Source organism: Trichoderma asperellum, chromosome 1 (assembly GCF_020647865.1).
Source record: "Trichoderma asperellum chromosome 1, complete sequence".
NCBI classification, from domain to species: domain Eukaryota; kingdom Fungi; phylum Ascomycota; class Sordariomycetes; order Hypocreales; family Hypocreaceae; genus Trichoderma; species Trichoderma asperellum.
In genome coordinates this window covers 1,385,480-1,409,740 of record NC_089415.1, presented here as the reverse complement: position 1 = coordinate 1,409,740, position 24,261 = coordinate 1,385,480, and the positions used below count along the sequence as shown (strand labels likewise).

Sequence of the window (24,261 nt, the reverse complement as noted above, 5' to 3'; positions counted from 1 at the left end):
CAGAATGTCCTGGATTCTGACTAGACAGTTCCTGTTGACACCCTATTTGGGGATGATGTATTCGATGATGCAGGCAGAGGTCTTGAGGGCAGAAATGAGGCCAAGATATATCTCTATTATTATCTGTCTGTTCGTGTAGCTAAATAAACTGCAATCCTCATCTAAAGCTAGATAAGAAAACATGAGTGAATAAAAAGCAAAAAATAAGAATAAAAATAAAAGGAACAACAAGAAAAAGTCCACACAAGCAAAACAAAATTGAAGAATATCACGTGTTTGGTGAGAGTGCGCGCAAACAAAACATAATCTCAAAAATATCACGTCTCTGTCATGACAAATCAATAGCTTCCCTTCTCCATCTGATCCCTATTACTGGCCAAGTCGTGTAATAATGCTCGAAATAGTAACCGCAGCTGCCTGGGTCGCGAAGGGAACCCAGTTGACATCATCGTCGCCCATACCGTGTCCACAAATGCCAGTAACTGACAGGCATGGTATTAAGTCAAACCCTTGCGAGCAGCAGAGGTGCCGTGCGATATCCGCTTCCTCCGGGTTATACTCAAGTCGGATGTAGCCCGTTGTGCTGTCGCTGGTGGGGTATCCCGTCTGATGGTCAACAACGTTCTTCGCAGCTCGAAGAAGGAAAGCCGCATTGTTTAGGCTTGTTTCTGTAACGTTTCTCCCTGAGATTTGATAAAACCCTGAATCAAAGTTGTGGAGGCTTAAAACACAGTCGCCAAGGGCAGGTTGGCAGTAAAAGCTCGGAGAATAACCAAAGGTGCTAACAAAACATAATGAGAGCTCTATATGTTCCCATCGAAGCTTCTCAACCATAAGCCGTGCTGTGTTGTATACACTCTCATTCATAGCGGCACATACTAGCACCACTTGGCTCTGTCCGATTCTTCCAATTCTGTAGATTGTACCTTCCCATAACCCTTGCGGACTTGGATCCTCGAGAAATTGCTCAGCGGTTGAGAAGTCAGTAAACGTGGAGACAATCCACCCGATGTGACAACTAGACATGATTGCTTTTTTTTTTTTCTGAATATGAATATGAATATGAAGATGAAGATGAAGATGATGAAGAAGATGTTGATGATGATGAGGCTCGGAGTGCTGACTGCGGTGTTTTGACTTGTCACTGGTTCAAATGATTAGAAAGTGAAGAGGTTGTCTGAGTTGCTCTAATATCACCATCAGAAGCGTCCAACTTCCTCTTTATATACGTCACAGGGTCTCAGATTTGTATGTAGTAGAGGACATTTACTTTGAGTACTGTAGGGTTCGTTCAGCAATGGAAATTTTGAAAGAGATTGTTCCATTCGTCGTTAAACGGAATATAACCCAGATTCACAAGTGTTCCATTGGAGAAATGGTTCACAAAGCGCACATCACGATAGACAAAGGTTGGCAACATAGTAAGAAACGGAAAAAACAATAACAACAACAAGAAGTCTTTCAGAGTCAAAGGAAGAATGTAAAGCAAATTGAAAGAAAGTTAGACCTGTACAGAAACAAAATGTATTGATCAAGGGAAAACAATTGCACCAGTTTTTGTAGATTTAGAGGTTAAAAGGTGAAATCACGACATTGGTTTCAGCCTACCGCCTTTCAAAACTTCCGTTCGCATAAGATGAATACAGATGGGCGACGGACCTGTTTAACGACCATTCAGCTTTATAAAAGGCTCTTTGTTTCATCTGTTCATGTAATATAGTGAGAGAGAGAACTGCTCTTTAGTCTTCTCTAAACAATAGAGAGGTCTTTTAACAAGTGAATGAATAAATGGAGAGAGACACCAATGAACTAAGATACACTAAACTGGACCAAAGCCCTTGTCCTGCTCGGCATCATACTTCCAGTACTACATCGTTGTGTGTCACTGCAATGCACACACAGACACCACAACCTTTGATGAGATATATTGAATTGTCAATGTACAGATGTCTTCTTTAGAGGTTGATACAGGGCAGCTATGTTGCAGTAAATCTTTGCCTTTCATCTGCCATTGTGTTTCTTTCATTATGAATGAACCATCATCATCTCTTTCGTCGTCATAAACGTTCAATCGACAAAAGACTCTCTGCACACCATCAACTTACTTACTTTCATAGTTGACAAAATAAATCTCTTTCAAAGCTCAAAGCTCACATCAATAACACAGCAATAGTACATGTCTTTCTCCGTGATATAGCCTCAAGGTCTGATAAATATTTAAACAAGCCAAGTTGCCCTCAGCAGCTCTAACAGAGTAATTCGGTCAGTCAACTCAAAAACAATCTCTCAGGCAGTCAACTAAAGCACAATTTCTCAGGCAATCAACTCAGATACAATCTCTTAAAACGAATATTTGCAACCTCAGAGCACCATCATCATGGTTGGTTATTCTATTGGATGGATGGTGTGTCTTTACACCGCATATGTCGATGCCAGAAGTCAACTCGACACTTTTGAAGAAGACTTGGACTGGAGCGATAATGAAGACACCCTCTTGGTTACCAAGGGCACCATCGCAGGCCACAATGTCGTCATTGCTTTCACTCAGAATAAAAAATTTCCTCGAACAGCCAGTAAAATGACAAGGCACATCTTTAACGATGTAAAACTCTTCTTCATCGGCGGCGTCGACTTTGTATCGAGCCACCAATTCGACAATAGGCCGCCACCTAGTCTAGGCGACTGCGTCTTGACCCCTGGTTCTTGCAGACCGCACCTATGGCATGAAATAAGACAGAATCTGAAGAAAAAGGCGCGATTGAACGCAAAACGTCTTCTAACTGCAGCAGGTGATTTCAGAGCGCAGAATCCACAAGGAGTACCAATCACCATGGACAATGTCAACTACAACTCAATCAATATCAACGCTTTGTACGAAATGTATGAGCTAAGTGCAGAGAGACAGGATCGCATGTGTTGCGCAGAGGAGGCCAACTACATGGTGCCATGCATGATTGCCTCCTGCATGGGCGGCTTTCACCAGGGTGACGAGAATTTTAATGCGTGGGTGCCATTCGCGAGCAAGGCGTCTGCAACCGTCATCAGGGGCATTATTCAAAATCTTGAACGACTGACTTAGATGAAGAAGACGAGACGTGGGGAGCAGTCGGTTAAGAAATCGACATCTCTTGTGAACTAACCATCAGTGTTGTTATTGTTAGCTGATCCAGTTCTTTTTTCTGCAATTTTTAGATGCTAGGTTTTAAACAGACAATAATTGATCTTTGTTAATTTTATCATTGGATATATACTTTATTAGATGAACGACGTTGCTCGGGCATCGAACTTGTTGAGCATCATCAAGACCTCGCCCCGTGATTCCGAACGAAAAAGGGCGATATTCCAGCAAGGATTCGAAGTAATGGTCATGGCTTTGCATAAAGATGCGGGTCATATGCATGTCATGTACGTAAAATCTCCTTGCCGCAGCAAAATAAAGGTGCCTTGTAAGTGGTGGCATTCGCCTAGGACCGGCACACACACACACACTCACCACACCCACAAGCGAGGCTGAAAGGACCCTTGCTGTCAAATGTCCCTGCTTCGTTCTCTTCAGCTCAAAATCACAAGCTTTTTTGTCATTTTCTTCAACAAATAATCTCATAAGAATTTCCAAACATCTCCACCATCTCACTATAAACCTGCCAGAGTGGATTTCTTTTACGTCTCCAAATCCTCCCCAGATGCTCCAAACGTGGACCCCCAAGGCGTCCTCCGTGCAAGCTTCGGCCGGCTCCGAAGCCCAGCCCCGGCCTGAAGTCTCCACTGAAAAGTTTTGGCTTCGACGCTGCCCGTTAGAGCTCCTCCCCCTCATGCCACTTTTGGTGAAGAGCATGGATCTTTTTCTTTAATAGCTTGCAGATTTGGATCTTTAAATTGTTTAGACGAGAACTGATTCGAGCCTCGCTTAAATAAATAAATAAAAAATCTCCTTCCCTTGTTCAATACTGTCTTACCCTTGTCTCTTTGTCTCTCTTTTCTTTCAAGTTCGTCTTTGTCTGCTCGCAGATCATCCTGCCCTCAACACCACCACCATCCATTATGGCATCCGAATCGCAGCAATCCCAGCTCTCGATGGACCTCCCCATCATCGACCTGGACATCTACCTCAACAACCCTCCCACCTCTCCCCTCGTCCAGGCCGAATGCTCCCGCGCCGCCTCCGCCCTCATCACCTACGGCGCCCTCCTCCTCCACGACTCGCGCGTCTCAGAAGCCGACAACGACACCTTCCTCGACCTCCTCGAGGACTACTTTGCCCAGCCTGAGGAAGACCTCAAGCGCGACGAGCGGCCCGAGCTGAGCTACCAGATCGGCGTCACCCTCGAAAACACCGAGAAGCCAAAGTGCGCCGTCGACGAGCCGTGCCTGGACGTCATCCAGAGGCTGGAGCCGAGCCAGCGGCCGCTGGACATTTCGGCGCACTCGCCCGATCCAAAGGCTCGCTTCTTCTGGAGGATGGTGGAGCTGCCGCCGTACGAGACGCAGTTTCCGGGCTTGAATGCGGAGAATATCACGCCTGATGCGCCGCATATCAAGGAGCGATGGGCGCCTACAATGAACCTGTGGGGAAGCTCCATGAAGAATGCGTGAGTTTCTGTCTTTGGAACGTCTTATCCACCAACCACAGAAATCTAACAATGGAAACAAACAGGGTCTCCAAACTCTCCGAAATGACAGCACTGGGTCTTGGCCTTGAAGCCGACTACTTCAGCAATGCCGGCCGCTACGGGTTCGTTAATCTCTCGTCTCCTCTTTTTCTGACTCTCTCAAAACTAACCTGTTTAAAAAAAAAACAGCCCCCATCTCCTCGCCCCGACTGCCTCCGACCTCAACAAGTACTCCGACCTCAACACCATCCTCGCCGGCTTCCACACCGATCTCAACTTCCTCACCATCCACGGCCGCTCTCGCTACCCCGGCCTCAACATCTGGGCACGCAATACCGGCTCCCGTATCCCCGTCAAGATCCCCAAGGGCAACTACCTCCTCGTCCAGGCCGGCAAGCAGATCGAGTACATCACCGGCGGGCTCATCAAGGCGGGATACCACGAGGTTGTCGTCAACGAGCGCACGATCGAGACCATTGAGAAGCGCAAAGTCGAGTTCCCCGATAGGCCACTGGTGAGGATCTCGAGCACGCTGTTTTGGCATCTGAACTCGGACTTTGACTTGGCGCCAGTGCCCAAGTTGGCGGAGAGGGCGGAGAAGGTGCGCGAGGAGCAGGCCAAGCTGGGACGAGACGAGGGCGAGCCTTCAAAGTATCCTCCTACCAAGGTTGGATACCAGGTTCAAGAGTAAGTGCTTTTGCTATTGCCTGGATCATGTGGTTGTTTCTTTGATGTACTGACACAGTTACAGCGAGCTTAAGCACATTGCTTTGATGGCATAAAGCGATTTCTTAGCGTTTGAAAAGCGAATGGCATGTTTGGGATCTATGATATACCCTCCAAAAGATCATGAAGATATGACAATATACATTGATGAAGAAGCCACTTTGATCTCTGCCATCATTTGGTGAAGTTTATCACGCTCATTGCACACATTTCAGCTGAGTCCATATATGTTCAGAAAAGGTTTTTACTTTATTATTTTCTTCCTGCTATGATGCAGGATATAGGTATCATGGCCAATGTACAACAAAAATGCTAACTCCACCCCCTTTCTTTCTCTTTAGGTGTTTATACCCACTCGATGCTCCCTTCCAAATGTCTATACCATCCATCTCTTTATATATCGGGACATTATCATGTTGAAATATCATCATCTCAAGAACTTAAAAAAAAAAAAAAAAAAAAAAAAAAAAAAGAACACAAATATCGACAAATCACGTCATCTTTCGAACGACTTTTCTATATGCGCACGTGGGCAAGCTGAGATTCAAGGGACAAGAAAAAAAAGAGAGAGAAGAGATGTGTTCTACGAGAAGATACACACTCTTTTCCCTTCTTTTATAACTTGACCTCGGGGGTTTCGGTGGTGCGGCTCACGTCAGTAGCCTCGTGATCTTCAGAGTTGGCATCTCGCTCTTTCTCCATGACGTGCTCTTCAACGACGACCGTATCAGAATCGCGCCAAAAGTCCTTCTTGCCCTGGAACAGACGAACCAGCCAAGGAGGGAAGAAGCCGCCAGGAATGCGCCATGTCCAGGGCTCCTTTTCGTCGTGATTAGGAGGCACGATGCGGCCACGAGAGACGAATCTCAGCACGCCGACGGTGGAGTTGATGACAATGTATGACATGACACCGGCAATGAGGCCGTAGGCAATGGAGTATGTGAATGGCATAATGGCGATGGCGAGGAAGGCAGGGACGGCATCACCCATGTACCTCCAGTTGATCTCAGTGACGGACGTGGCCATCATGGATCCGACAATGATCAGGACACTGCCAGTGGCCCAGGGAGGGATGGAGGCGAAGATGGGGGCGAAGAAGATGCTGATGAAGAAGCAAATACCGGTGACGACAGAAGTGAGACCGGTCTTGCCGCCTTCAGAAATACCAGCACCAGACTCGACGAAAGCCGTGACGGGAGGAAGGCCAAAGAGAGCACCGATGGAAATGCTAATGGCGTCGACCATGTAGGCTACAGCAGAGCCCTCGAAATCCTGAGTGACGGGGTCGATGAGGTTGGCAAAGCGAGCCATACCATAGAGGGTACCAGTGCAGTCGAGAATGTCGACATAGAGGAAGGTGATGAGGGCAAGACCAAACTGACCGCCGTACTCGCTAACGTCCCACTGCTGCACATTGAGAGTGTGCTCGATACGGTGGAAATCTACAACCTTTTTGAAGAAGTTGAAGCTGTCGTCACCAACGGGAGTGTGAGGGAAGTAGGTGATGGGCGTGGTTCGGGGCCAGGAGATGATGCTGACAAGGATGATACCGGCAATGACGGCGCCCTTGACGCGGTACATCATGAGAAGGACAGTCAGGATGCCGCCGCAGAAGATGCCAACCCACATGGCCGGATGGCGCATCTTATCCCAGCTGGGGCATGTGCCGTCTGCCAGTTGATTGGCAGGCGAGCAACCGGCAAGCTCGAGAGGGGTGGAGGTGGCGCCAACAACGAGGCCAAGACCCTCGCTGTAGGTGAGACCGATGAGGGTCAAGAAGAGACCGATGCCGACACCGGTAGCCAGCTTAATGGAGTGGGGGATGGCTCGAGCAAGCCACTGTCGCATACCGAAGAGGGCGAGGCCCAGGAAGATGAAGCCTTCGACGAAGATGGCAGTCAGGGCGACCTGGTAAGGAACGGGGCCAGTGCCGTGGAAGCCAACAACGGTGTAAGTGAAGTAGGCATTCAGACCCATTCCAGGAGCAAGACCGACAGGCAGGTTGGCCAAGAGGCCCATGAAGAAACTGGCGAAGGCCGAGATGGCGGCGGTGGCAGTGACGGCATCGCGCTTGATGGCCTGGACACACAAGGCGTACTCATCATTGTTGTTGCAAGTGGGATCCGAGGCACCTCCGTTGCAGACGCAGGTACCGCCGGTGTCAGAGACAATGGAAGCGTTGACAGCGAGAATGTAGGCCATGGCGAAGAAGGTGGCCATGCCTCCGCGGATCTCGGTGAAGAACAGGGATCCCTTTCGTTCCTTGGGCTATAAGACAGAACATGATGAGTATAAAGTCCTGGTGGCTTTGGAAGCTGCTTCAACCATCTCAAGACTCTTCTTGGCAGTGGTCTTGTCTGCAGCAAAAAGACGTCTCGTGATGTGACTCAAACGCGAGGATTTTGGCGACTTACATGACCAGAGCCCTCCAGTCGGAACCATCGACCCACAGGACTGCGGGCGACCTTGACGTTGACTGTGTCCATCCAACCCATGGCTGCGGCTGGGCTTTTGACCTGGATATGATTTTTTCGAGAGCACACGCAAACGAACTGAAAGGACGAATACGTCCTCTGGAAGAGAAGAGGGGAGACCAGAAAAGATCTGCGGGAGCTCGCGGTTTTAAAGCACCTTCTCTACGTCGTCGACTTTTTTTTTTTCGCGTATATGGTGGGGCCTGGCTAATGATAGCGGTGGCGGTCCAGAGGAGAAAATGGAACCAGGGGCGAGGCCGCGGGGTGTGGGAAAACAGGCAGAAAGAGGAAAAGAGGGCTGGTTTTGCCGATTATGGTGCTGGTTTCGGGGCTGTTGGCGGAAGAGGCGCCGGCGTTGGTTCCTCTATCTCGCGTGGCCTTTTTTTCTTTTTTTTCCTTTTATTTAAACTTGTATGTAATGCTTATTTCGCGTGCATATGCGGCGGGATCTTTTGCAGGGGCGGCTATCAATGTAGCGTCTCGTTGGAAAGGCAGATGGCTGCATCACGCATTGCATTTACAGATGGGTGGGAGTGAGGTTTGAAGCACAATCGATAATCAATTAATGAATCAATCAATTAATCATGTAATTCAGCGCCTTCCTTTGCATCTCCATCCGCGGTACGACGGGAAGGCGCGGTGGGACCCTTTGAGGCTGGGAAGTGGGAAGGAAGGAGGGGAGCAGCGCAGCGCAGAACAGAGCACAAGGCACTTGCACATCGCACTTGCCAAGTCCTTCGGCTTCGCAGCTGTCGTCACTTCCCTCCCACTTCCCAGCTGCTGCCGCTAAAACGGGCATCTGTGGAGTGTAGCTGCCAAATGCAATGCAGCGCAGCGCAACGCATCGCCGAGGCTGCTTCTACTACATTAGTAGTATGTACATATCAGTGGATGTGGAGGCGGTTGAAAACATCGCCTAGCTGGTATTGCAGCGCTAGCGGGACGTTTTTTAGCACTTGGACCCCCAAAAAACTGCCCATCAGCTCGCTGGAGATGGAGGTCGATTAAGCACAACTTGACGATTATCGGGCACATTATTTCCCTCGGACCGTCGGCTAGCGCACACACACTTTTAGCACCTATTTGCAGAACTTTTATGCGACCCAAGCGTCAGGTTGGATGTCTTGACCGCCACGTTGCAGATGTAAATTGGAATGCGGCCTTCTTTGTTCTCTGTCCTAGATGGAATGCTGTGTGTTTCTATTTTTACCTGTTCCAGCCGTTGGTTGCTCTTTCTGCACTGCTGTACTATGTACATCAAGGTTTCACAAGGCATGTACCTAACTTGTATGTATGTACCTACCTTATGTATGAGATGCAACTGTTGCTGTGTGACTCTTATGCTTCAATATCCACAAATTGGTCTCTCATTCGTCTCTTCAACACCTTTGAACCCATAAAAAAAGACCCTAGAATATATATCGGCATGCCAGACCCTTATTTTCAGCTTCCTTATCTTTATTTCCGGGAACACAATTTTATCTTTTTTTCTTTTTTAACCCATCAGCCCACGCGAGTCAAGCCTCAAATAGGCACAATACCCGTCTCATTTACCCCATCAGGAAAGGCTCTGTTCAAAGCATTCCATCTAGAAAGTGGCTAAAATCGGCGCGGTGCCACGACCCAAGAAAATTTCGAACAGCAGCTGTCCAACCAGTCACTCCACATAGATAAGCAAGGCCCCAGAGCAGCTTGGCAACCTCCGGCTTTGATTCCGCACCTCCAGGTTTGTCCGGGGTCGCCGTCGTATAATGAATGCTACAGTATGGTCCCTTCTCGGTTCCTTATCAGTCTCCATAGCTGCTATCTTCTTCCCCCAAACTCGTAAAACGCTTGAACGCGTCCAAGATAACGATTGCCGTACCTGCATCGTTATCACAGCTTCCATCTCGCTAGCATCATCCTCCGCAGCACAAACGATCGCCATCTCCCCAGTTCCCCGGGAACCTGCGAGATGGAGGGCGGCGACTCCCGCTGCATGGAAATATGCTTCTTGTGATATCTGAACCATTTCGGGGATGGTCTTGGCAACTGCCGGCGACGATAACCTTGCAGCAGCTTATCAGATGTCGCTCTTACGTACGAGTACGGTCCACGGAGCATCTGTGAAACGCCGCGCCAGCTTTCAATCTGACTTTGTCCCCCCGCGATTCCAGATCGGCAGACTATCGACGCCAAACTCGCGCTTGAAAGTCCGTGGCCATAAGCATAAATGCTTACTTGCTGTTGCGGGAGGAACTTTTGGTCCGTGTGTTCACACGACATATCATTGGTACATGCAGAATACTGCAGTTGTCCGCTCAATGATGTGAGAAGATCGGCGACCTCCATCAACAGGCACTATTGACGCTTAGCATTCTGAAATAGGACCTTGGCCCGAGGTGGTGTCTCGACACCGAGTTACTCAGCATTCGTAAACAACTTGAACAGCTAACGCCGTGTCCTCACGCCGTGTATCAATCTTGTAACAATATACGCCCTAAAACGAAGATGCAACTCGTTTCTAACCAAACATAAAAATGTCTCGCCAGGCATCCATCCAACTTGTAAACAAAGGGATAGTGACACAGCATGGCGTGCGCATGCATTGTTGGTCTCTCACGTGCGTCGCTCCTCGATGGTGCAGCCAGTATTCCAAATGATATGCTTGTACTGTTGCGTGGGTACAGGCAACCAGATTAATGATGCCATAATCAGCGCTCCTTATTTGCCGCTTGTTCAAGCTGCAAGACGTTCGGTCTGTCTATATTTGACCGTTTCAACTCAACTGCCGGTAATAAAGAACCCTGCTAATAGGCGAGTGCAATGACAACCATTCAGCAGAGTATGTCTAAGAAATTCTAGAGACCCAAACTCAAGAAAATTGTTTTTTATGTGGACACCGCTATAACAAGATCCTGAATGTGAGCTCCAAAGACTCTAAACCATAAGCTAGAACTTGGCATGCATTGATTTCCAAGAGCGGATAGCTCTAATAGCCAAGCCCCCTAGTCGTGAACATCCGAGAAACAAATCTTATGGCCAGTAGCGTCAATCTGTTATCCTGCGTGTCTTTAATGAAGAAATGTCTCCTGCGCATGTAAACCCATTGGCAGCAAAAAAAAAAAAAAAAAGGTTGCCGCTGGCTACGAGAGCTCGAAATTCCCAGAGCTTGATCTTGGCAGGTTCCGTGTCTGATGAGCGAGGAACTTTCTGCTCTAAACTTAGATACAAGATCAGACCGAGATGCTGGCTTCAGGAGATTCGATCCAACAAAGGGGCTTCACATCAGTTATTATTGCACAAGATCAAACATCATCGCCATAGATATCAAAACAATACTCCTCAAGCGGTATACAGAGATCAAAGTAGGTATCGAGTGGCGAAGTACCTAGTCATGAGATCATCCACCTTGTTATCTTCGTTGAGGACATTATTTGTTTCATTGACGAATGATGGATTCAACAAACTTGTTTTTTCTAATATCCATATCCGTAATTCTTTGTGGACTCGAAAGAAGCATAGTCGCATAGTCGTAGGAGATTCGATTATGTTTGACTTAATTTCGCAATAACCTTGTATCCTTGGGGGCATCTCTTTGTTCCCAACGTATCTTTTCCAGAGTAAAACTTCGCGTTCAACTCTTCAAGAGCCTCCTTGTTGTCGCTCTTATCCACTGTTGATTCATATGCAGTTGCTGACATGCTTTTAACAAGATGCATTGATCGAGTAGTATAATTGACTGTCTGCCGCAAGCATGTCAGTAGAGATTGCAGACTAGCATAAAGGTTCGCCTAAGACAGATCTGCAGCCATTATTAATAACTTATCAGTCACAATCATTAAGATTACATATCATAGGGGTATAGCAAGACTTTGAACCAATAATATATCTTTTTTCCCCTCTCTTTTTCAACATGTAAAAGCGCACCGCCATCGTGACCAGTTCAACGGCCATCAGCAGCATGCATCATCTGTAGCATCCATATTTTGTGGTTTGCTAGATATCCAGCAGCTATACAGAATTGGCGTCATGTATTCGGAACCTCTTCAAACTCCTAGCCAGCTTGACGAGACTTGTTGGGTCAGTACTCAGCTTTCCGGAAGGCCCACCAAGCTTCTTGTAAGCCCGGAACAGATTCCAATAGGACAAGAGACTACAAAGCATCCTCCCATGTAAGTTCCATCTATTAGTTAGATTCCCCCTTCTCTAATCTTGAGCATTGCTAGCCCCATGCTGCACTGAGATTTTCTTCAGATCATCTGCTGTAGCTCGCTGATCATGGTGTCCAAGTGGGCCGGGCGAAGGATCCAAGCTGTTGTGGGCCGTCCGCAAGAACCAAGCACGGATTAGGATAAGAATGGAGCTACTAAAGAACACCGACCAACAGTGAAGAAAGTGTTCCCGTATAAATCGGTGGTTCGCCGGGGACTGAGTCAACAGCAGGTTCTCTCTATTTGCTCAAACCAAAGCCACGTTGACAAATCCCAGCCTCGTAGTAAAGACAGAGCCCATTTACTAATGAGCTGCTTCGCTTAACTGCAACGCCGCTATAGAAATCAACATAGCCTAAAGCGGCCATCTCGAAGATCACCTTCCCGCTACAATCAAGAACGTGTGCTTTGGGAAATGCGCTGGCTCGCGATGCTACCACTGTGGAGTCATTACAGTGCATTCGTATGGAGTTCAGTGGAGTAAACTTCCCATAGATCCATGTCTTCTTCAACATTCAGCCGGCAAAGGGGCCCCATTGATGCAATACGCAAAGTCGCGTCACAGTTGGCTGTCGTAATGCCGTAATCAATTCCGCAATTGTTCCCTCTTATTTCGATAGAAGCTAGAGTGTTTCTCTCTTTTACGTTGTAACAGTGTCGGAGTCCTTCTGTCCAGCGTGTAAGAATACGACTCTTGCTGCATCGTAGCCTTTCACCTCGTACATAGTGAAAATGGGTTCTCAAATCAAGGCCGGAGCTGATTCCGACTTATTCGAGCCACTGGTCATTGCGGGCGGCAAAATCACCCTCCAGCACCGCATCATCCATGCTCCCATGACCAGAAACCGCGGTACACCTCTTCGTGCCACTTCCACAGCTGAGAATCCAAACCGTGACTGGACTGCCAATGATCTTATTGCCAAATACTATGCACAGCGAGCAACAGAGGGTGGACTGCTCATCACGGAAGCAATTCCACCTTCGTTCGAGGTAAAGCGCCTCTCTTCGGCCAGTTGGGAGTCTAGAACATGACAAGACTAACACCGAGACTTCCTTAGGCCAACGGTCTGCCCGGGGCTCCAGGGCTCTTTTTAGAAGAGCAGGTAAAGAGCTGGAAGGAGGTTGTCGACGCAGTCCATGCCAAAGGCGCCTACATCTATGCACAACTCTGGCACGCTGGCCGTGTCACTCTGCCACAGATTACAGGTACTGCGACCGTTGCGCCGTCAAATATTCCGTTCGACGACCCGAATGAATGTTATGCGTATCCCCCGCCGCACTCAACGACGCCAGTGAAGCTGAGTGAGCACCCACCGATCGAATTGACGGTTGACCACATCAAGCAGACGATCCGAGATTACTGCGCGGCTGCCAAGGCGGCTATGGAAATTGGATTTGACGGGATAGAGGTTCACGGAGCAAACGGCTATCTGCCAGAGCAGTTCCTGAGCTCCAACATCAACAGGCGGACCGACGAATACGGAGGCACGCCGGAGAAGCGCTGCAGGTTTGTACTTGAACTGATGGACGAGCTGGCCAAGACTGTGGGAGAAGACAACTTGGCTATCCGACTAAGCCCCTTTGGCCTTTTCAACCAGACCCGTGGCGAGCAGCGTGTCGAGACCTGGGGCCATCTCTGCCGCGAACTGAAGAATCGTCACCCCAGACTCTCATACGTGAGCTTCATCGAACCGAGATACGAACAGATCTTTTCCGAGGCCGAAAAGGTAAAGTTCCTCAAGTCATGGGGCCTTCCCCATGTCGATTTGTCCCTGTTCCGCAAGATATGGGGAGACACGCCGTTCTTCTCTGCCGGCGGATTTGACGACACGAACTCGTGGGGAGTCGTGGAGAGCGGGAAATACGACGCTTTGGTGTATGGGCGATACTTTACCAGCAACCCAGACTTGGTGGAGAGGTTGCGGAATGGCTGGCCGCTGGCCAAGTACGATCGGTCTCGTTTCTATGGGCCGTTTGAGGATCCGATCATCGGGTATACAGATTACCCGGCATATGAGGGTTAACGACGTGACGACTTGCGAATCCAGCACATGTTGTTGATGATGGCTGTTGCGAAACTGGTATGATTGGATGATGGATACATCATTTGCAGCTACTAGACTATGTAGTAGATAGATCGGGCTGCCAGTGGCATGTGCTTCAACAACTTGGCGACCAATTAGCATCATTCCGCCAATTCCATATGCGTGTGGCCCCGAAATACAGGTATTTTGACCAATGCAGATGATAGAAGAGCAGATACGGACAGCCAGGCTCATACCGGAAACCAAAATGCAGACACCTACCGGCTTCCAACCGAGCATCGGGATCTAATGGCCTATCGATGACAGGGATACCTTGACAACGCCCTCGCACAGCTCGAAAGAGGTGTGGATCTTGCGGGTACGCACGATTTTTGCCACGACTTGCTATGGCTCTCATTACAAATGTCATAGTACAGCATGCATAGCATCCTTCCCTCTATAGATTGACTGCATGCATACAAACTTGCATCTTTTTTTCAAGCAAGCTAAATGCCGTCTTGTCTTGGCTTACTTGATATGTGCAATCCGTTGATGCGCATAAGCATCATTCTCCATGATTTCTCTCCAATAAGCAGCACGCAAGATCCAACTTTTGCATAATGAGGTGGTAAGAGCTTTGATGATCGACCTCGACGACAACGCCTCCTCTAGCTGATCGAGATTTTGCATAATCAAGGTCTTTTCACGTTTCAATTGAGCTGTTGGAAATGTCAGAGACTTTGGAAAGGCGACGTAATAATGCGCCGCCCGCGCTGTGAAACAGTCTCGCAAATTATCAAGAAAAATACCGGGTAGCAGCCAACGGGACCCGCATTGCAACGTTCAAGTCTTGCCACACGTCAGTGCAAACTGCAATTGATATGCAGATTTGAAAAAGATGCTGACACCAAGAGCGATATGCGCCAGTGTTACTGAAAGATTGAGGGCAAAGAGGCAAACGGAGCATGCATCGGAGGCAGGTTGGCAATGTGTACATAGCAGTGATCCTTTTGCTGCACATTTCCGTTGGTGCTGCTCCGTATTGTCTGTGTTTTTTGCCCTATCAAGTGGCGGAGCAGATGCTGTACCACCATTTCAACACTACGATTTTTTCCATTTTCCAATGCAAAACCAACAACGCCGTGTAATTCCCAAATCGCGAAGAAACGGCTCGGATCGCGGGTCGCGGGTCGCGGGTGGCGGAGGCGGAGGCGTTCCTTTTTAAGTCTCGGCATGGCTTGGCCGGGATCGTCAGTAGCCGGGCGCCCTCACACACATTTGCACAGTTTGAAGTAGGGTATCAAAAAGCTCCGTGGGATTATCTTCCGCGGCTCGGCGACTCCTGAAGATCCCTCCTGGATGATATGATACACAGTCAGCTCGTTGTGGACCGACGTCTCTTACGGTGTCCTCGGCGGTTTCTCACGGATTGTCTGTCTGCATGCAATTCAGCGTCAGCACACGATAATGCAGATACACAAAAGGTAGATACTGTAGGCAGCAAAACAGTGCCTTGCTTGTTCAAATCTAATCAAATCAGCCAGCAGCAAGATGTAGACAAACAGTCATATCCTCCAACAGCATCGCTGCCTGCGTGACAGAGTCCATCTGCCGCAAGCCCTGATGATCAACGCTCTGGCAGCCCACCACCGGCAGGCTCTGAGCCTGAATCCCTGTACCCTTTTAACGGATTTATCACAGCAGTCCTTCTCTCTCCAACACGCGGCTGCTGGCTGTCCAACTGGCTGCACCGCCACTTGATGTATTCATATGTTTCTTTGACGTCAGGCGACTCTCCAGGCCAGAATTCCTCTCACCAAGATGCCCGGGCGGAACCGCCTATTGGCTCGCGTGACGTCAGGAGACCGCAGAAACCCTGCCGCGCTCCAGAGTCTTTCCCGGATCACTGCCATGGGCCGGGATCGTGCAAGATTAGGGGCGTCCCGGACGCTGTAGGCCATGTTGCGGACCGCTGGAGGTCACTAGCGAGGGCCCAGTCGAGAGGCCGCCCCTCCTGACTTGCAGATTCGGCCCCTCTCCAGGCGTCAGCGGGGCGTAGTCCAATGATGGCCATCGATTCGATGCTTCGCCCATCAGCTCAGCTTATACTTTACTTGTACATAAACCTTGAACGTGCCGCAAACGCTGTCTGAACGCTGCTCTCCCTTACCTGATACGCCCTGCTCGGTGCGTGTGTTATAATGCTGTTCGTTGGCTAGGCTTTCTATATCCTTGTTTTCGACTGTCGATCAGGCATTTGCTCGCCACAGCCTTCACCTATAAATACAATCCATACTACACGGCATAGTCATCATGCCCAGACGCTCAGAACCCGATCCGCCGCAAGGCCTCAACCACTCCTACTATAACCCAGAGGAACCTCTCGATTCCAGCTATCAAGACCCTTCTTCGTCATCTCGCCGGCCAAAATCTGAAAAGAGTCGGCGAAACCGGTCTCCCGGCGACGACTACAAACCAAGACGCAGCAGCCGTCGTGATCCTTCTCCAGGCTACAGCGACATGAAGCCCTCCCGTAGCCGTCGATATCCCAGCCCGCCGCCTTTTGCCGCACCTACTCCTCCACCTCAAGGAGACTACCGGCCATCCAATCGTGATTACAACATCTATCCTCCAAGAGATTCGCCGAGGGAATCTCAGAGGGGCTCGCAAAGAGATGCACCGAGAGAGTCGCGCTACCGAGACGATGACCGACGCTCACGGGACTATCCTTCAGAGCCACGTGAGCGCCGTCATAAGTCCTCACGTCGAGAGCCATCGCCTGAATACCCTCGACGCTCTCGGAATATCTCTCCAGACCCCAGATCTCGATCTTCTCGAAGCTATCCAACAGAAGACCCTCGCTCCTCTCGTCGATCCCGCGGCGCCCCAGCACCCAGCAGTGATGACGAGAGAGAGAGACGACACCGAAGCCACCGCTCACAGCCTCGCGAAGCAGATGCCAGCTACGGTCGAAGCCGTGACCTCGACCGCACCCGAGACCGGGATCGTGCACCTGCTGACAGCGGCCGCTCATCGCTCAAGCGTCGAAGCACCATGCCGACCGTCTCCAGCTCGGGCACCCGCGCCAAAGGCGGCAGCGGCAGCGGCAGCAATAGCCCTGCCTGGTGGAAGAACCCCGTGATCCAGGCCGGAGCACGAACGGCCTTGGCTGCCGGCGCACAAGCCTTTATGCAGAACCGCAAGGAAGCAGGCCCCTGGCTGGGCGCAAAGGGAGCCAAAGTGGCTACCGTCGCTATAACTGCTGCTCTGGCCGATGGATTCTCTGGCAAGGACAAGAAGAAGCGCTAATGCTGTCGTGAAGTAATGGGATGTCGATAACGAGCAACTCTTTCCTTCTTCTTGTTTTTCCTTTTTTATAGATACGACGATACGACGACACTCCTGCTTGGTTTTATTATTATTATTAGCGAAACGACCGGATTTCTCTGCTTTACTGTTATTTTCTTCCTTTCTTTTGCTGTTTTCCTTTTGTTTTACGGATATGATGGATCGCATTCAGCTGTTTATGCTTGTAAGATTCGACGACTTTATGGCGTTAGAGAACATGGTAGAGGATGGACTTTTCTCTTTTTGATACGGCGGTACGGTAGAGTTGGATAATGACGGCACACACGTTGGGATGCTTTCTCTCTCTCACAATTATAAACATGTACATCTCCCGCACTTCCCGTTCCATAGTGATGATGAATTGGCCCTCTCCATCTTGTGCGAATTCGCCATTGAGCATTTCAAGGCACCGTAGTTAGTATACGCTGGAGACTGCCATCGCGAGCATCTGCACTGCTCAGGGTCCTTGAGCCACAACAGCTGCACTTTAGCTCATTCAATTCGTCAAAGGCACTTTGGCCGAGCGGTCTAAGGCGCCGTGTTCAGGTTTAGTTTGGCACCACCAAACGATCTATTCGCGGTCTAGAAATAGGCGAGGGTTCGAATCCCTCAGGTGTCATATTCAAAGGATTGTTTATTTTTTTATGATTATTCTTTGTCATAGCATTGATCTTTTATTTCATTTTTTTTTTCTCTTCCTTTTTCCCGACTTTACTCTTCAGTGGTTGGATTTCAGCTATTGCTTCGTTCTATTGTAAAGCTCAAACCCTAATTCCATATTGCTGCCATTTAGATAGATGAATTCTACGCCAAATACAATTTTTTGATCAATATTTACCTAGTACCTTCCCGTAGATATATGTATATATACAAACTCATATGTCCAAATCGTAATAGTGTATAATCAAGAGTCCACCATGTAAATCGCTTCATATAACTCAGTCTCTTCATGGCTGATTGAAAGGCCTGCAACGAGAAGCAATGCACAGGCCATTACAGCAAGGTCCAAGCGACTGGGCGTTTGCATCAACGCAGGCACCTAATTCACAGTGGCTTAAGCATATCGTCTCCCGTAATCAAGTCAATGAAAGCAGACTAGACTCACCCCAAGTCTCGACACATGTCCCCTGGCAGGCAATACTTGTGACCGTCTGCGGCGGATCAATCACAACTTGCTGCGTTACACCGTCGGACGCGATTGTGCTGCTCAGATTCGCCGGGCCGACGGTTTGAATCGCACATAACTGGAGGACGTCGTAGTCGGGAGCGTCAATCAGTTGGACTGGAAGCGTGCTGTATGTGAAGACGGGCTTGCCGTTGGCTGGGACGTCGAGAGGGAAAGAATGGTCGTCGCCCTCAGAGCGGAGAGTGACGTGAGCAATCTGAACTGTGCTATTTTGGGCTATGGACACGCCGGCAAAGAGACCGATGGCGACGAAGCAGGACAAGAACTTCATGTTTGCTGGCGGTGAGGAATTGGGTCCGGTCTGCTGCTAGCAATGGTGTGTATTTGCTTGTTTCAAAAGAATTTAATTTGTTTGCTGTAGGCTGCCGATGAACCTTTGATCCTCTTCTACATGCTGGTGGTCTCACTCGTTTATATATCCTGTCGAGGTAACACTCACTCCACTGTTGTTTCATACCTATGGTTAGATGTATGCATAGTGGCGATCCTAAACAAAGTGACGATCCTAATTTGCAATTTACCAATCAAAGTCTCAAGAAATCCATCAGATTAGTGATCGCTTGATACGATCTCAAAATTCGAGAAAATAAGGAAGAAATGTAACCAAAGAGGGAGTCATTGTGAGACGGCTTCGGTACAACTTGAATGAGAATTGAATCAAACATTGTCAAGAAACTAGATGAAGCTCACTCAGTGATTTCCGTCGTCACCATCAAGTCACGCAAGGTTGATGGAAAGGCTGATTGCGCTGAGATATATCCGGCTTATACTCTTGCTGCCGAAATCATGCACCAACACCGACGCGATGGACAGCTTGATCCTTGCTTGTTTGTACCGCCCTCGCTACCTCCCGGATGGGAGTTTTAGATGGCTAAATTGGACGTTTCCACTGAAATGGAACCCAAAATCCATGTGCATGGTGATTAGACGGTAACATCGTATAATGGACCCAGGATAAAGAGCCAGATAAGATCGAGTTGCTATTTTGGGTTGCTTGCGAGAGTGTGCTTTATTTACAGGGACCGCTTCCTTGTGAGATATTTCCCAATTGGCTAGGTATTGTACTAGTAGATATCTCTTATAGTCGGTTGCTGTGAGACTTTTGCCCGTGCGCATCGCGAGACAGAGAAACTCTGACCGACGGTAGAGTGCGAATCGAGGCTGGACGTAATTAAGCCACGCTTCCGTGCCTAAGAAGTGGGTGTTAGCAGAGTCTGCTCCTCCAATCTGCGACGTCTTTGCTGGGAAAAGCCAACTTCCTCTCCAAAAATATCATGAGTTGACCATTATCACATCCGACTGGCAAAAAGATGTCCTCGTAGGAAAGAGGAAGAAAAAGATTGACCGAGACAGGGGTCGAACCTGCAACCTCCTGATGTACTTGATCGTAGTCAGACGCTCTGCCATTGAGCCACACGGCCTATTTGATGGTAGTGTCAGGAATATCCAGCCCTATGAGTCTATTGTGGAGACAGCAGAGCAAACCCACGCAGGCAGACACACACACATACACACACACAACCGACTTGCTTCTTCCATCACTTTGGCGGCTAATTAATATTCCAGTTGGAACTACAGAGTACAGTTACATGCCTGGCCGAGCGTGGAGGTGGGATGGCCGGTGGGGGGTTAAATATCAAATCCAGATACAGACCGACGCATCCTTGAACTGTGATTCTCTCTGACCTGATCGCCATTGCTGCTGCTTCGTTTCCTTGTCCCTTGATCCAACTGCCCGTTCCTTCTGCTGTGTGCGTGTTTATGCGTCGGACTCCCAATCCATTTCCCCACACAACTCTCTCTTCTATCGTTCAAACGAGAGGTCTCCGGCGGGGTTCCAGAGAGCTGTGTCGTTGCCTTTTCCACCCCCCTTGTTTTTTTTTTTTTTTTTTTTTTTTTTTTTTTTTGTGATTTTCTATCTTGTCTGTCTTGCGCATCCGACCGGCCTAAGAACGCTTGTTGGATCCATTTTCCCTTTAGTCTCGATCCTAGTGACGCCATGAGCTAGAGGTGCCGCGCCCAAACCGTCAAAACGTCCCATGCCGCTTCATCCATGAGTAACAGAGCAGCACAAGCATGCGACGGATGCAGGGTGCGAAAGGTGAAATGCAATAGCACGCAGCCGTGCTCCCAATGCTCCCACCTGGGCCTCGGGTGCATCTACTCGCCGTCGACTAAGCGGAAGCCCAGCGTGCGCAACCGGCTGGTCACGCAGCTCCGCAACAAGTCCAACATAGCGGCCACGAGCCATGGTAACGCTTCCCCGTCTGACTATCCCGAGAGACCGCCGGGTCCAGCGGTCACGTCCATCGCCGGCATAGTGAACCCGGACCAAGACGGGGCCCCCTCTGCTGGTGGTGGTGTTGGTGGTGGTACCGCTGGGTTTGGTTTTGGTGCTGGTATTGGTATTAGTACTATTGGTATTGGTGCCGGTGCTGGTGCCGTTGCTGGTGTTGGTGGTGCAGAGACGACGCCTCCCGCGTGGGACAATCGTACTTTTACCCCAGGCTTCTTCATCGGCATGCTGGCCAAGTATGAAGAGCAAGTGTATCCGGGCAGCCCCATCATCACCAGCTATGAGGTCCGCCAGGCCATTGACAACATGCACGCCAACCTTGATGACGCTGCCTTTGTCTATGCGGTAGGGGCCGTGACTATCAATCTGACGACGCCCACGGTGCAGGGTGAGGCTGGTGCTAAAATGACCGAGCTGATCCGACTGAGTCTGGGTGCGTATAGGCGGGCACAGTCGATGGCGGACGTCCACAACGGCAGGCTGACGGAGATGCGGACAACCTTTAGGCGCATCATGACGTGCGTCTTCCTCGCCGTGTCCATGATGGCCTTTAGCCGCCTCGACCGCTGCTTCGCCGTGCTGCGTGAGGCCATGACCATGGTGCAAATGATCCAAGTCCAGCAGTGCTCGCACAGCGCAGTGCCCCTCGAGCCGCGCGACGTGCCCAAGTTCCAACGTGTGTACTGGCAGGTCTTTATCCATGAGCGCTTCCTGACCATTCTCTCTGGCTTTCCAAGTGTCATGACGCCTCTGCCCACGGGCCTGCCAGCGAGGGACCCGTCGATCCCCACCCACATCGACGCTGGCTTCAACCGTCTGATCCGCCTGTTTCAGCTCTTGGACGGGCCGTTGCTGCTCTACTGGAGCGCCCAGCAGAACCCGGCGCAGCCAGTTGCAGGCGTGTCCCTGCGGTGGATCGAGGGCAAGCAGGTCCAGCTGGATCAAGACGAAGCCGGTGCGTCAGAGGCCGAGCGAGGACTGGTTGACAGCGGCCGGGGGTCCTTTACAGAGCTGCAGCATGTTGATCTGCTGGTGACCAGGCTCTGGATGCGCACGCTGCTGTGGCAGCTTGGCTTGATGCACCATCTTTTTCGCTCGGCGCCGCAGCACGAGGACCTGGCCCTCCAGCTCCAAGTGTACCGGCTCTCTGCGCAGGTGCGGAACCTGGTGAGCCAGCTCGAAAACGTCTCCACGACTGTCACGCACGGCATTGGGCTTGTGCAGAAGATTTTCGAAATCACCAGCACCGTGGCGGACGTGCTGGCGCTGCCGCTGGGCTATGGCCAGACCCAAGAAGACGTGAGAAGTCGTATACAAGATTTTGTGTTTCTGGTGCGTTTCTTGTTTAGCTTGGAGCGAGTCGAGAGGGAGCAGCGAGACTATCTGCGCGAGAAGCTGGAAGGGCTCCAGCAGCAGTATACCATCGTCAACTTTGCTGACATGCTTGGGTTGAACCCAATAGCACACGGCGCATACCACTGAGCGAATGGTGAAAGCAATCTTTTTCTTCTCTTTAGATTTCGGCAAGGGCAAAATTGGTACACTGCATAGGACTCTGGGTTAGCATGGTTCCCCCTTTTTTTTGGTTGTTTTTTTCGTGCGTGTCTCTCTTTTCTTCTCCTTGCGTGGGCTTGGGATTTCTTGTGGCACTTTGGTGCAGAGAGACGGGTCTGTACCCGTACACGACAGCTAATATTAGACCTTACCCCATGTTCTTCCCGCGCTCTCCCGACCCTTCTCCATGTTTTGTGTTTCCATTAATGTGAAACCACAGTCGTACCCAGTATATTTTTGAGCTGGGAAATTCGCCACAGGAGCGGGAGGGGGGTTTGAGATTGGAGCGAATGGCGGACGCTGAATACACATCTAGGAATTTGAGGCACACTTGGCACTGTCCTAAACAAAGACTGGGAAAGAAAGTAGTAGCATGCTGTCAAGGGTGTCCTACCCGACAATTGATCATTTATTATCAGATGAGCCTATACTATTTGGACTTCCATCTTGAAAAACATTCACTCATTCACTCGTAACTGACATTTCTCATGCATCTTGCCTTCCAGATCCCGTCATAATCCGACGTACAAAATTACCAGGTACAACCTCTATGTGTTTCCTGTATTCTTCAGAAGCGCCCAGAGTGACTAGAAGTCCTCTCGGTTGTTGCGAGACTGGGATCCGCGAGCAGCACGCTCAGCGTAGTGGCCGGTGTAGTAGTCCATGTAGAAACAGTAGTAGTACCAGTAGAAGAGACGATAGTAATAGTAAAAGCTGTCGTCGCCAGCGTACGCGCCGTAGGCATAGCAGTCACAGCAGTAGCAGTCGAAGGACGACGCGCAGATCTCACAGTGTTCACCAAAGGGGTGATGGCCGTCACAGTCACCCCAGCCAAATTCAGAGTCAGAATCATCATCCTGATCATAGTACTCGCGGTTCCAGTAACCTCGAGCCCAGTAGTTGGAGAGCTCCGGGTTATTAGGCATGCTGAATCTTGAGTGGATTGACAACTACGGCTAGCGAGTTAGTGAGATCGACAAACAAATTGGGATGGGAGGGGCGGGTGCGCGGAATGGCTGGCGGGGCTGGCCGGGCGGGCTTACCTTTGCTTTAGCTGGTTTTTCTGGCTGGTGCGTCTTGTCCTCCCTTGTGTTCCGGGTGGATCAGAGGCAAGTTTGTGGTGGATTCGAGAATTGGAGCCAGCTGTGGATGAAGATCTGGAGTTGAAAAAGTTGTGAGGACTGGGAGAAAGTCGAGTTTGATTTTTTGGATTTTGAAACTTGTGCTTTGTGCCCTTGGGTCACGGGACAGAGGAGAGTTTGGCATGGCAAGAGCTGCCCTCGTTCCGTACTCGGCACCAGTTGACGAGGAGGAAAGACGAGGCAGCTGCCCTGTGAATAGGCTCTACGGGGGATTCCTATGGGGGCTTCAGGGCGTGCAGATAGACGCTCTGCTGGAGTGTAAGGGGCCTGCCAGAGATCTCGCCGGTCCTTCAGTGCCCGCCAACAGGTGATGGAGTGCTGGAGATGCCCCATAGAAAGGACTCCGCACTCGCAATGCTCCGAAAATTGCTCTCAGATTACTGCCAGTAGTGCCCAGATCTTGCTCCACTGCCTCATGCTAACATGCAATATTACTCGCACAGGCATCAGCTGATGTCAAAAGGGTTTTCCGGAGCATATGCCGATAAAACATGCATGCAGCGAGGCTCACGGTATCCAGGGCCGCTTGTTCGTCCCATCTGCTGCCGCCAGTAGTATCACATGCTCAAAGGCTGGATTGGAAGCAAAAAAGAAAGCACCACAAAAAAGAAAAAGGATGAAGTGGGAGCAGATCACATCGGCCCTTGCATATTCCATCTTGCTAGTTGTAGTATGGATCTTGTTATTTGTTGTCCCTCCTGCAAGTGT

The 24,261-nt window shown here is 49.8% G+C and overlaps 11 protein-coding genes and 1 non-coding gene across 13 annotated transcripts; 6 read left to right on the top strand and 6 right to left on the bottom strand.

The window, feature by feature from the left end:
- Window positions 1-369: 369 nt before the first annotated feature.
- On the bottom strand, window positions 370-1,026 carry TrAFT101_000421 (uncharacterized protein; the record flags this gene model as incomplete). Its single annotated transcript, XM_024905880.2, has 1 exon — window positions 370-1,026. The coding sequence occupies one exon, from the start codon at window positions 1,024-1,026 to the stop codon at window positions 370-372; it is 657 nt and encodes a 218-aa protein (XP_024764623.2).
- Window positions 1,027-2,377: 1,351 nt separating this feature from the next.
- On the top strand, window positions 2,378-3,079 carry TrAFT101_000420 (uncharacterized protein; the record flags this gene model as incomplete). Its single annotated transcript, XM_024903249.1, has 1 exon — window positions 2,378-3,079. One exon carries the CDS (start codon window positions 2,378-2,380, stop codon window positions 3,077-3,079), a length of 702 nt encoding a protein of 233 aa, XP_024764622.1.
- A 962-nt stretch (window positions 3,080-4,041) lies between these two features.
- Window positions 4,042-5,392, top strand: TrAFT101_000419 (uncharacterized protein; the record flags this gene model as incomplete). The annotated part of the gene is made up of 4 exons (XM_024903248.2): window positions 4,042-4,589; window positions 4,655-4,732; window positions 4,800-5,297; window positions 5,362-5,392. The coding sequence occupies 4 exons, from the start codon at window positions 4,042-4,044 to the stop codon at window positions 5,390-5,392; spliced, it is 1,155 nt and encodes a 384-aa protein (XP_024764621.1).
- Window positions 5,393-5,568: 176 nt separating this feature from the next.
- On the bottom strand, window positions 5,569-8,191 carry TrAFT101_000418 (uncharacterized protein). Of its 2 annotated transcripts, XM_066126025.1 has the most exons (2): window positions 7,751-8,191; window positions 5,569-7,604 (listed from the first exon to the last, which is right to left on the bottom strand). In XM_066126025.1, exons 1-2 carry the CDS (start codon window positions 7,829-7,831, stop codon window positions 5,952-5,954), a joined length of 1,734 nt encoding a protein of 577 aa, XP_065982122.1. In that variant the 5' UTR covers window positions 7,832-8,191; the 3' UTR covers window positions 5,569-5,951. The 2 variants fall into 2 exon arrangements, with proteins under 2 accessions (XP_065982122.1, XP_024764620.2); XM_024907411.2 differs by having other exon boundaries at window positions 5,569-8,191.
- Window positions 8,192-9,467: 1,276 nt separating this feature from the next.
- Window positions 9,468-9,821, bottom strand: TrAFT101_000417 (uncharacterized protein; the record flags this gene model as incomplete). The annotated part of the gene is made up of 1 exon (XM_066126024.1): window positions 9,468-9,821. One exon carries the CDS (start codon window positions 9,819-9,821, stop codon window positions 9,468-9,470), a length of 354 nt encoding a protein of 117 aa, XP_065982121.1.
- Window positions 9,478-10,282, top strand: TrAFT101_000416 (uncharacterized protein). Its single transcript, XM_066126023.1, has 2 exons — window positions 9,478-10,118; window positions 10,178-10,282. The coding sequence occupies exons 1-2, from the start codon at window positions 9,829-9,831 to the stop codon at window positions 10,242-10,244; spliced, it is 357 nt and encodes a 118-aa protein (XP_065982120.1). The 5' UTR covers window positions 9,478-9,828; the 3' UTR covers window positions 10,245-10,282.
- A 2,392-nt stretch (window positions 10,283-12,674) lies between these two features.
- On the top strand, window positions 12,675-15,839 carry TrAFT101_000415 (uncharacterized protein). The gene is made up of 3 exons (XM_024901684.2): window positions 12,675-12,993; window positions 13,062-14,886; window positions 14,955-15,839. The coding sequence occupies exons 1-2, from the start codon at window positions 12,736-12,738 to the stop codon at window positions 14,025-14,027; spliced, it is 1,224 nt and encodes a 407-aa protein (XP_024764617.1). The 5' UTR covers window positions 12,675-12,735; the 3' UTR covers window positions 14,028-14,886; window positions 14,955-15,839.
- A 248-nt stretch (window positions 15,840-16,087) lies between these two features.
- TrAFT101_000414 (uncharacterized protein) lies at window positions 16,088-18,220 on the top strand. Its single transcript, XM_024905878.2, has one exon. It carries the CDS (start codon window positions 16,341-16,343, stop codon window positions 17,334-17,336), a length of 996 nt encoding a protein of 331 aa, XP_024764616.1. The 5' UTR covers window positions 16,088-16,340; the 3' UTR covers window positions 17,337-18,220.
- Window positions 18,221-18,322: 102 nt separating this feature from the next.
- On the bottom strand, window positions 18,323-18,832 carry TrAFT101_000412 (uncharacterized protein; the record flags this gene model as incomplete). Its single annotated transcript, XM_024904356.2, has 2 exons — window positions 18,323-18,414; window positions 18,481-18,832. The coding sequence occupies 2 exons, from the start codon at window positions 18,830-18,832 to the stop codon at window positions 18,323-18,325; spliced, it is 444 nt and encodes a 147-aa protein (XP_024764615.1).
- Window positions 18,833-19,902: 1,070 nt separating this feature from the next.
- TrAFT101_000411 lies at window positions 19,903-19,982 on the bottom strand. The gene has a single exon. It is a non-coding gene; the product is annotated as a tRNA-Arg (tRNA).
- A 182-nt stretch (window positions 19,983-20,164) lies between these two features.
- TrAFT101_000410 (uncharacterized protein) lies at window positions 20,165-22,836 on the top strand. Its single transcript, XM_024907409.2, has one exon. It carries the CDS (start codon window positions 20,615-20,617, stop codon window positions 22,337-22,339), a length of 1,725 nt encoding a protein of 574 aa, XP_024764614.1. The 5' UTR covers window positions 20,165-20,614; the 3' UTR covers window positions 22,340-22,836.
- TrAFT101_000409 (uncharacterized protein) lies at window positions 22,790-23,549 on the bottom strand. The gene is made up of 2 exons (XM_066126022.1): window positions 23,455-23,549; window positions 22,790-23,361 (listed from the first exon to the last, which is right to left on the bottom strand). The coding sequence occupies exon 2, from the start codon at window positions 23,335-23,337 to the stop codon at window positions 22,999-23,001; it is 339 nt and encodes a 112-aa protein (XP_065982119.1). The 5' UTR covers window positions 23,338-23,361; window positions 23,455-23,549; the 3' UTR covers window positions 22,790-22,998.
- Between the last annotated feature and the right edge of the window lie 712 nt (window positions 23,550-24,261).